The 12,053-nt window shown below is 39.6% G+C and overlaps 1 protein-coding gene across 1 annotated transcript in view; it reads right to left on the bottom strand.

Annotated features, from left to right (window-relative positions):
- med16 (mediator complex subunit 16) overlaps positions 1-12,053 on the bottom strand; it is a 33,472-nt gene that overhangs the window by 14,076 nt on the left and 7,343 nt on the right. The window contains exons 5-9 of the mRNA XM_043721030.1: positions 10,702-10,807; positions 8,915-9,067; positions 5,806-6,017; positions 4,513-4,719; positions 2,598-2,808 (exon numbers count right to left, since the gene is read on the bottom strand). Coding sequence (XP_043576965.1) covers positions 2,598-2,808; positions 4,513-4,719; positions 5,806-6,017; positions 8,915-9,067; positions 10,702-10,807 — 889 coding nt within the window. The remainder of the gene's footprint in view (positions 1-2,597; positions 2,809-4,512; positions 4,720-5,805; positions 6,018-8,914; positions 9,068-10,701; positions 10,808-12,053) is intronic.

The raw sequence follows: 12,053 nt of genomic DNA, 5'->3' as shown, positions 1-12,053 counted from the left end.
GACTGTGGGAGGAAACCGGAGCACCCGGAGGAAACCCACGCAGACACGGGGAGAATGTGCAAACTCCACACAGTCAGTCGCCTGAGTCGGGAATTGAACCCGGGTCTCAGGCACTGAGGCAGCAGTGCTAACCACTGTGCCACCGTGCCGCCCACGGTGCTTATTTTGTTTAATTATTTTTGATAAGCAGTAAACTTCACCTTAGCTTAAAAACATAAAATCTTGTTGCAAAAGGTAAAGTCGCCACAGTCCCACAGGACAATAGAAACATGAAGACTCAGGTAAGAGGAGAAGTTGAGAAAATGATTCCTTCACAGTAACCTCAGCCAGTATGGGAACTGAACCCAGGAGCAGGCAATAAACTGCTGGCCTAGCCAGTGATGCACAAGTTGCATGAGTAAATAAAAAAGAAAGAAGTTTAGTACTACTTAAAATTTTCTGTGGATATTGCAGTCACTACGAAGGAAAGCATTTGTTGCCCATCCTAATTCTAGAGTCACAGAGTCATACAGATCAGGAGGATCCCTTTGGCCCATCAAGTCTGCAATGACAAAAAATACCCATCACCAATCCCACTTTCCAGCACTTGGCCCATAGCCTTATCACATATCAAATGAATATCCATACATTTTTTTTTAAAAAGTGGTGAGGTTTCCTGCTACTCACTAGCCTCTGAGCCAGTACATTCCACATTCACACTGCACTCCAAGTGAAAACATTCTTCCTTAAATACTCTCTAAACTTCCTGCCCTTCACCTTATCCATTATGTTCCTCGCATTGACCCTTCAACTAAGGAAAGCAGCTGCCTCCTAACCACCTTATCTGTGCTCCTCATAATCTTATACACTTCAATCAGGAACCCCTTATATCGGCCTTCCCTGTTCTAAAGGAAACAACCTGGGCCTATCCAGTGCCATTGAAAAAGGTGATTTCTAGCCTCTTTCACGAGCTCCTGCAGTCCACATGTTGTGGCTACACCACCAGCAATATCAGGAAACCCAGGATTTCAATCTAGTGACAGAGAATGAACAGTTAGGATAATGTGGCTTGGGAGGGAACTTGCTAGTGATGGTATTCCCCTATGTACAATTCTGGTTGCCCTGCTATAGGAAGGAGACTATTAAAATGGAGAGGGTTCAGATAAAATTTACTAGTCTGTCACCAGTACTGGAGGGTCTGAGTTAAAGGGAGAGGCTGGATAGTCTGGGACATTTTTCACTTGAGTGTAGGAGTTTGAGCGGGGGGGGACCTTATTGAGGTTTATAAAATCATGAAGGGAATACATAAGGTGAACAGCAAAACATCTTTTCCCTATGGTGGGGGAGTTCAAAGTAGGAGGCATATTTTTAAGGTGAGTTGGGAAAGATTTAAAAGGAACCTGAAGGCCAAGTTTTTCCACACAAAAAATTGTTTGATATGAACTGCCAGAGGAAGTGGTACATGCAAGTAAAATTACAACACTTAAAAGGCATTGACAGATACACGAATAGGAAAGTTTGAGGGGGATATGAGCCAAATGCAGACAAGTGGGATTAGTTTAGTTTGGGAAACTTGGTCTGCACTGATGAGTTGGACTAAAGGGACTGCTTCTGTGCTGTATGACTCTGAGTTCGCTGCCCTTGTCCTTCTAAGTAGGAGGGCTTCATGAGTTTGGAAGATGTTAAACAGGCTTGGTGAGCTGTTGCAGTGTATCTTGTCTCTAGTACACAATGCAATCCTTTGTACCAGTGGTGCAGGAAATATTTATCTGCTTTATCCATGATGGTGTCAAGCTTCTTGAGTGTTGTTGAGCCAATGTGACAAGTGAAGAATATTCCATCAGACTCACAAATTGTGCCTTTTAGTGGGGAGACAGGAGGCAAGTTACTCTTTACAGAATTCCTTAGGTCTGACCTGCTTTGTAAGTGCAGCATTTATAAAACTGCTCCAGTTCAATTTCTGGTCAATGGTAAACCACAAAATTCAACAGTGATAATGCCAGAATGTCAATGGGAAGCAGTTAGGTTCTCTTTTGGTGAATATGATAATTGGCCACATTAGTATCACTTACTAATTTTCAGCCCAAGCCTGAATGTTGTCCAGGCTTTACTGTATATGGACATGGACTATTTCAGCATGAAGAATTATGAATGGTTTTGAATATCATGCAATCATCATCAAACATTCCTACTTATGACCTTTTGATGGCAGAAAGGTAATTACTGAAGTATTGTTGAACATTGTTGGACCTACAACATTACCCTGATGATCAGCAGCAGTGATGTCCTGGGGCTGTGACAATGTTGCTCTACTTTGCCTAAAAACTGTCCAGTTTTATCTTAAAATGTAGAAATCAGTTAACTTATTCAATGACTTAAAGAAAGAACAGAATTTAAACCAATGATCCCAGCTCTATGCTTATTTGCCTCGGGTTTGGCAAAAAAAAAGGCAATTGTATTTAAAAATAAATAACTTGCATAATGAAAGTCAGGATATGACTCCAACTTTTCTTGCATTTAAAAGCACCTGTAATTTGTAAGTTCAATCTGAAAACACTAGTAGCAGTATCTAAGCTGAAGAAATCAGAAAGCTTGCATTTCCATCACTTGGCACATACCAGTGTCAGTATTTTTACAGCAGATTTCAGTCAGGCGCTCTCCAGGGCTCTTGTCTGGCGTGTTAAGCAGATGTGGTCGAAGGAGTGATTTAAGTGTGGAACCAATCGCAATCAACAACAGCTTTGCATGGAAGTCACAGGCTCTTGCCAATGTGTTCGTTGACAACTTACACAAAGATGCTTTCATGGCAACAATTCGAGTAGACAGAACCTTAATAAAGCAAATAAAGCAACATTAAATACGTGCACAGAAAGAGAGCTCCCAAGTTTCCAAGGAAGCAATATTTTAACAAACTGAGCAAAGATCACTGCTATCCCAAGGTATTACTCAAGGAAGGCTGGACAACACGAGTCTATAAATGGGATGTTACAGGTGGTTTTCCAATGTGGAAACAATGATTTACCTCTACATTCGTTTTAATATATTGTATTCATTGAAAACAATGCAGTCTCCACTACCTTGGGGTCACCAAAATACAAGAGTGATTGCTTTGTCCAACGTCTCTGTTCCACCTGGAGTTGTTCTCAGTTTCTGAGCTCCCGCAATTTAGTTCTCCACCTTGCTCCCCTTCTGACTTTGTTGTCCTAAGCGTTCTGCAATGTTCCAGGGAAGTTCAATGCAAGCTCAAGGAACAATACTTCAACTGTGTCTGCCACTGGCATTTGAAAGTCTGCCAAACTCAATATCACGTGTAGCAGGTTTAGAGCATAACCTCTGCCTGATTTTGTTTCCTTTTGTTTTGTTAAACTGTGATTTTTTTCAAGAAAGAATGTTTCTTTATTTATTTCATTGCCACTATCTTTCTTAGACCATGATCCTTTTGTCATTTAAGCTCTTCTACCATCCTATCTTTTCCTACGTCCCGACATTTTACTTATTTTTTAAAAATCCCATTCTGAAGAAAATCATTGACTTGAAATACTCTTTCCCTCCCTGCAGATATTGCTAGGTCTGAGTATTTCTAGACTTTCCTGGTCATATTTCAGAGTTTGCATCTTGTTTTTGAAATCTTTTTTAGATGCAAGTTGTGAAACATATGTCAACCTGGATATCAGAAGTACTCCCCTACTCCTTACTGAATATAGTGTTAATTAAACTTGTATATGTGTTTACGTTTGTTCATTTAAGAAAGCAGGTGATGACATTTGTTTTTCCTGGTGGTGGTGGTGGTGATGACCAGTTTCACTCATTAATTCCAAGGCATAACTTCAACAAAGTAGCATACCCTTAGCACGGAACAGAAGTGCCCAGCTTAGACTCTGTAGAATCATAGAATCCCAACAGTGTGGAAAGAGGCCATTTGTCCCATCGAGTCTGCAATGTCCCCATCACACTAATGAGAGTAGTCCTTTTTAAAAGGGAAGTGGATAAATTTTTTTTTTCCTTTTTCAATGTGAATTCAAGTAGATAAGTTTCAGTAATCTGCTACGTCAGGGCATATGATCTCTTTTGTCTGTTGTAAAATGCTGTGATTACATAATTAAGGATTAGGTTAAGTACTCAGCTGTGAAAATATAACAAATACCAACTGTACAAGCACAGTTTCACATATCTGAAGCCTTAAATAGTATTTTCATAACAGTCTCTTATCTATAGTCTTCTGATTTAGGAATTGCACTGTTAACCAACACCATTTAGAAGATACCAAACTGACGAAATAAACTGATTCATCACTGCTACAGAAAGTTGCAGAACTGTCAGACTCAATCTCAATTCCATGCCTTCACCACTCTCCAAGTTGAGGGCTGTATTCCCTGAGCTCACATTTCATTAGTAAGATAAGAGTTTAGCTCGGCTTTTGTTTGTACATGCAGGTTTAATAATCAGCAAAAGTGGTTAATCTAAAAACAAGTGAGTATTATAGACAGACACATTATGTAACCGGCACAATGTGACATTCTATTAATCCCTCACCTGTTGCAAAGCCTGATTCTGGCGTGTATATTCCTCATGTAATTTCTCCACTAGGTTTTGCACCATGTTAGGCTGCACATGCAAAAGAATGTCCCACCAATCGTAACCAGTCACCATGCAGTACTCCAGTAGGAAAAGCAGGTGACGTAGCGATGTGTTCATATCTAAAGTGTGACCCATCGAAGGTGAGATCCTCAGCATACTTAACTGTTTGAGAACAAGATAGAAAGCCAGACTTCAAAATTTCAAGATAAAAGGACAATGCAAATTTTCATCATGAACACCGTACTAATTCCTTGAAAAATTCAGACAAGAGCAGAACTGACTCTTTTATAGTTTATTTCTATATTTTTTCAAAAATAAATCTACTTTCAAACCATGAAGAACCTTCTAAAAGCTGGTTAAGTAGTTTTTTTTCTTATAATATACTTATAGTTTTCTTCAACTACTGCCACTAAAAGAGAGTTGAGGGAGCTGGGGCACATATTGACACTGAGTACCACTGATTCAAGATTAAGGATTAGATTAGATTCCCTACAGTATGGAAACAACCCTTCAGACCAACAAGTCCACACCGACCCTTCGAAGAGTAACACACTCAGACCTACCCCCTATATTTACCCTGACTAATGCACCTAACACTACGGGCAATTTAGCATGGCCAATTCACCTGACCTGCACACCTTTGGATTGTGGGAGGAAACCGGAGCACCCAGAGGAAACACACGCAGATACGTGGAGAATGTGCAAACTCCACACAGACAGTCACCCGAGGTGGGAAACGAACCCGGGTCCCTGGCATTGCGAGGCAGCAGTGCTAACCAATAAGCCACAGTGCCGCCCCAGACTGCAGATGTTGAAGAGTCAGAGTCGTTAAGGTGAGGCACAACAGGTCAGGCAGCATCCGAGGAGGCGAGTTGACACTTTGGGCATAACCCTTCATCAGGACAAAAATGTTGACTCTCTTGCTCCTCAGACACTGCCTGACTTGCTCTGATTCAAGATTAATCAAATCAGTCCAGCTCCAGATCACAAGTCATTCGAGAATAAAACGTAAACTCACTTGAGTAGCCCACAAATAGAAAAGATGTGGTGAGCGGGAAAATATTTCTGCAGTGTATAGCATTTTTCTGTTGGGATGCATTTTTTAAAATTTGAAATGACTACTTTATTTTTAAATTAACAAAAATGAAGCAGTCATTTCAAATTTTGAAAATGCATCCCAGCAGAAAAATGCTATAATGTTTTCTAAATGTTGCATGACTTTCTAATTAACTCAAATTTTGTTCTCACCTTTCCATGGTTGTCTATTCCTACCAATGCCAACGAAGTCCAGGACAACTGTAATGCTTTGAAGTGTACAGAAGATGCAGTTGTACGTTGTCGTTTAATAGTTTGGTCATCTGTTGGTCGCTGAGAAGGAGTGCTGTAGAAAACTCCCATTGTTTGTAGTGAAAGTCTGTGAACAATGTGAATAGTTCCATCATGGAATGCTAATGCAAGTCCTGAACAGAATGAAAAATAAAATCTTTAGAATTTAGTACAAGAATGTTGTCCACATCAGACGCAATACACTCCTGCAGCCCAGGGATTATCATTGCTGTAGGATAATTAAGTCAGTGCATGGAACAAAAGCCACCATGTACTTCTTCAACCAACAATATTTGTTTGAAAATAGCACAGCTTTAAAAAATACAGATAATAATACATAAACCCATTTCTGGAAAGTCATTCATAATTTCTGTTAAGTTTAGATAGCTTATTAAATAGGGGCATAGCAGGGTGACCACAGTGCCATGGAGCACACATCCCCCAGTTCAATATGGCAATTCCAGGAAACTTTCACGTTTTTAACAACTATAAGTGCAAGCAGTGTGATCACCTGCAAGCAGTTGCGAAGAGAAAATAAGGTGGTTATAAAGGGATGCAAATAGATTAAGTTAGTGGGTAAAGATCCAGGACATAGGGTTTGGAAAAATTGTCCACTTTGGCAGGAATAATTAAAGAAAGTATATTATCTAAATGGTGACAGTTTATAGAGCTTTGAGCTACAGAGGGATCTGGAAGTTCTAGTGTATGAATCACCAAAAGCTAGCATGCAAATATAACAAGTAATTAGGAAAGTATTTATTGAGAGGTGAATTGAAGGGAGGTTATATTTCAATTATACAGGTGCAACTACATGTAGAGTATGGTGTACAGCATTGTCACAGTTTAGGGGTTCACTCAACTAATCCATACCATGGGTGACTTGTCCCATGAATAAGTACTGGACAAGGTAAACTTGCATCTGCTGGAGCTTCGAACAGTAAGAGACAACCTAATTGAAACGTGCAAGGTCCTGAGGGGTCTTGATAGGGTGCATTTGCAAAGGATAGCTCCTCTTGTGATCACTGCTTAAAACTCAGGGGTTGTCTATTTAAAACACAGATAAGCATAATTATTTTCTGACAGAGGGTTGTGAATGTGTAGAACTCTCTCAAGAGGCAGTGGAAGCAGAGATTTTTTGATGGAGTTAGATACATTCTTAACAAGCAAAGGGTGAAAGGTTATTAGGGATAGACAGATCAGTCATGATCTTTTGAAGTGGCCTATTCCTGCTCCTAATTCAGATATCTGCACGTATGTTCACAAGAAAATAAAATCATGCAACCAATGATTAGAATCTAGAATGCATTAAGTTTGGTAGAGACTTTCAAAAGGAATTGTATAAGCACCTATGGAGTAATGATTTGCATGACTTTCATCATTTATATAAATGATTTGGATGTGAACATAGGAGGTATAGTTAGTAAGTTTGCAGATGACACCTAAATTGGAGGTATAGTGGACAGCAAAGAAAGTTACCTCAGTTTACAATGAGATCTTGATCAGATGGGCCAATGGGCTGAGAAGTGGCAGATGGAGTTTAATTTAGACAAATGCAAGGTGCTGCATTTTGGAAAAGCAAATCAGAGCAGGACTTATACACTTAATGGAAAGGGAGTGTTGCTAAACAAAGAGACCTTGAAGTGCAGGTTCATAGTTCCTTCAAAATAGAGTCACAGGTAGAAAGGATAGTGAAGGTGGTATCCCGTATGCTTTCCTTTATTGGTCAGAGCATTGAATATAGAAGTCAAGATTAGAGTGGTGCTGGAAAAGCACAGCAGGTCAGGCAACATCCAAGGAGCAGGAAAATCTACGTTTCGGGCAGGAGCCCTTCATCAGGAAATAGGAATTGGGAGATCATGTTGAGGTTGTATAGACATTGGTTAGGCCAATTTTGGAATATTGCGTGCACTCTTGTCTTCTTCTTATTGGAAGGATGCTGTGAAACTTGAGAGTTCAAAAAAGATTTACAAGGATGTTTCCAGGGTTGGAGGATTTGAGCTATAGGGAGATGTGAATAGGCTGGGGCTGTTTTCCCTGGAGTGTCAGAAGCTGAGGGGTGACTTCATAGAGGTTTATAAAATCAGGAGGGGCATGAATAGGATAAATAGAAGGTCGTTTCCCTAGGGTCGTGGGGGGGGGGGGGGGGGGAGGGAGTTGAGAACTAGAGGGCATAGATTTAGGGTGAGAGGGGAAGATATAAAAGGAACCTAAGGGGCAACCTTTTCACACAGAGGATGGAGCGTGTATGGAATGAGCTGCCACACGAAATAGTGGAAGCTGTACAATTACACTATTTAAATGGCATCTGGATGGGTGTATGAATAGGAAGGGTTTAGAGGGATATCGACCAAGTGCTGACAAATGGGACTAGATTAGGTTACGATATCTGGTCAGCATGGACAAGTTGAACCAAAGGATCCGTTTCCATGCTGTACATCAGTATGATTTTATGACTTTGTGAAAAAAGCAGCTGAATGGAGCAAAGGGAGTTGCTGTTGTAGACAGCTAATACAAACAAAACAGACAGAATCGCCTCCTTCTGTGCTGTAACCATTCGATGAGTACATTTAGAAAATAAATTTCAAAAATGGCATACTCTCATTACAGAAAAGCATCTAACTTTTTTCAATTAGCTGTTCTTCATCAGCAAATCGCTCCCTAAGGATAGGAATGTCAAACTGCCCTGAAAACAATACAAATACGACTTTAGCAAACAGAAGAGAAACAGCCATAGATTCCAGCTATTTCCAGTGCTAATGCATGCCAACAAATAAGGTAACTCAAACACCATACTCTCTTGAGCTACCAGACAGGGATTTGATGATCTGAAAGCCATTCTGTTCAGTTACCATCACAGCTGGTCTTCAGCAATTTCTAAATCTCACCATAACATGATCAAACATTATTAAACAGAAAATGAAGACTTTGAGAAGTTCAAGCTCAGGGATTCATAAAGCCACATTTTATTGGACAAGTGGAAAAATATTAACAAAATTTTTACTTTGATTTTAGTGTGAGGGATAGTACTAACCAAGTCCTGGGAAGAATTTGGTGTCTGTCGCCACCTTTAGGTCAGTGCTGGTCAGTGAAATTGGAAGTTTGGGTAAACCCACAGCTGTTACTCTATCCAGGTCATTGGTTGCAGATAGAATTCTCCACTTCAGAATGCTTGGCTGTTTATCACCTAAACAAAGCAAATCAAGAATTACAACACGAAATAAAAGAAAAATATAAAGGATACTAGAGATCACAAATGAAAACAAAATGGAGAAACTAAACATAAAAATGTCTGAAGAGTCCTATTGGATTCAAAATATTTCAGTTTCTCTTTCCACAGATGCTATCAGACCTGACCAGTTCCTCTACCATTTTATTTTTATTGCAATGAACAAAAGGTGCATTTCAACAATGAAATAGGCAACATGATGCATCAGATACATTCAGTTTACAGACCAATTTACGTAGGAACTTGCACATCCAGAGAAAAACTCAAAGCTCAGTTAGTATGACCAAAATGGTACACAAAATTAATGACCTCTATCTTTTAATTGATTTTCACACCAAATTCCAGCCAAACTACCTACAGTTTCTGATAATATTAGAATTGACTCCTTGGGCAATAGTACAAAGAATATTAATCCAGCTACGTGAACAATATTCTGCTTCTTAGGTCAGTGTTAAAGAGAGATAGAAATTGGGAAAACTCTCAGTATTCTGTACAAAGTGAGATTGCCATCCCTACTATAATGCAATTAAAGGTTACCATTGTTTTTAATGAAGAATCATTAATCATTTACTACTAATGGCTTATGAAATTATCTTATCAATGCAACAAACCTGGTCATTTCCCTCATACACAGCTGAAGAAGCCCAACGATTTTTAATTATTCAGATCTTTTCAAAGAAACATCACAGATATGAGTCATAGAGATGCACAGCATGGAAACAGGCCCTTCGGTCCAACCCGACCATGTCGACCAGATATCCCAATCCAATCTAGTCCCATCTGCCAGCACCCGGCCCATATCCCTCCAAACGCTTCCTATTCATATACCCATCCAAATGCCTCTTAAATGTTACAATTGTTCCAGCCTCCCACTTTCTCTGGCAGCTCATTCCATCCACGTACCACCCTCTGTGTGAAAAAGTTGCCCCCATAGGTCTCTTTTATATTTTTCCCCTCTCACCCTAAACCTATGCCCTCTAGTTCTGGACTCCCCAACCCCAGGGAAAATATTTTGCCTATACACCCTATCCATGCCCCTCATAATTTCATAAACCTCTATAAGGTCACCTTTGCCTTTTTCCAGCATCATTAATATATTGAAACCCTTCTCCTTAGTCTAGTGTTTAACTTGTTTCTTAGATCAAGATTTGATTTGATTTTGATTAAACTATAAACAGCCATTTCCATGGGGTGAAGAATAAGGGGTCGGTCCAAAAGCAGTAGCACAAAACATTTAGCAAATGAGCAAATAACATTTAGCAAAAAATTTAGCATTTAGCAAATAAAACAGTAATATGCAGAAGAATACTACAGCTGCGGTGTGACTAGTTTTTCAGCAAAAGGTTTGATCTCAGCTTTGTACTCAGATTCCACCTCGGAAGAGTTCACAAAGTTCAATTTACTGGGGAGTCATCAGAACGGGGGAAAGCACACCCAACCTTAATCACTGATAACAACCAGGTTTCAGAAGAATGTACATTCTGTAATATACTACTTGCAGCCTCTTTGAAAGAGCAGGTTAAGTGTCAAGTACTATTACGTGCAATTTATACTTAATGAATCTTGTTTGGAGCAGTAACATCAATACTCACCCACAGGGGAAATTGGCTGAAAGATGTTATTCACTGGTAGCCCTTCCTTCCTTAATGACCAACATTCTACAATACTGCCAGTCAGACTGGAAGCACACAGTAATACCTGCAGGGGACATGAAATATCAATGACTTTGACACCCAAGCTTTTACATTAGTAATAGTGACAGATCTGAAACAAAAGATTAATTCTACTAATCTGAAATGGTTTGTTACCATCACAGTTACTCGCCCCCCAATTGCCAATTTCAGTTACCAGTAGAACAGAATGCTTATCATACCAAAGTACTATTAAGAGTGAAAACTTAGAAGTCAAACCATCATTTGCAGTGATCAAAATGTATCAGTGGGCTGATTTAACATACTCAAAACCCATGCACTTGTATAGTTAAAATCAGACACTGCAGAAACAGTTACAAAGCAGCAACAAGCAGTTACAAAAATAAGAAAATAAATTATGGTCAGGCAGCACCAGTAGACTGATGCATGGTTCCCTGTTAATGGTGAATGCACCCCCCCATTCTAAAGGAATTTCTATTCCTTGCACTGTAGATCATTACCATAAACTTGTTCACCCTAAAAAGGAATACTACACCCGTTCTGAAGAACATGATGGCATGAGAGAGGGTACAGAAATACATTTGCTCGTGAATCTGACTATGTATGCCATTCAGCCCTCGAGTCTACTCAGTCATTCAATAAGATCATGGGTGATTGGATTGTAAACTCAAATCAACAAACCTGCCTACCCCTGAAAACTTTTTAAACTCCTTAACAAGAATCTACCTGCCATTGCTTCAAAAATATTCAAGGACTCTGATCCCACCATTTTTTCCAGGAAGAAAGCTCCAAACACACTCAATACTGAGAGGCATGGATAGGTTGAATACACTCAGTCTTTTTCCTAGGATTGGGGAATTGAGGACTGGAGGGCATCAGTTTAAGGTTAGGGGGAAAGAATAAAAGGAAACCTGAGGAACAACTTATTTTACAGAGGGTAGTACGCATATGGATTGAACTGCTGGCGGAAGTGGTTGAGGTGGGTACATTAACAACATTTAAAAGACATTTGGACAAATACATGGATAAGAAAGGATTAGAAGGATATAGGCCAATTGCAGGGAAATGGGGTTAGTGTGGACAGACATTTTGGTTGGCATGGATCAGTTTGGGCCAAAGGGTCTGTCTCCATGCTTATAGGACTGTATGACTCAGATACAGAATTTCACCTAATATCTGATTTTCAAACAGAGATCCCCTAGTTTAGATTCTTCTCTGAGGAAACATTCTCTCTACATCTATCCTATCAAGAACCTTTTGGATTTTGTATGTTTCAATCAATTCATCTTGTA

Source organism: Chiloscyllium plagiosum, chromosome 31 (assembly GCF_004010195.1).
Source record: "Chiloscyllium plagiosum isolate BGI_BamShark_2017 chromosome 31, ASM401019v2, whole genome shotgun sequence".
Classification (NCBI taxonomy): Eukaryota; Metazoa; Chordata; class Chondrichthyes; order Orectolobiformes; family Hemiscylliidae; genus Chiloscyllium; species Chiloscyllium plagiosum.
This window is presented reverse-complemented; position numbering and strand designations above follow the sequence as displayed.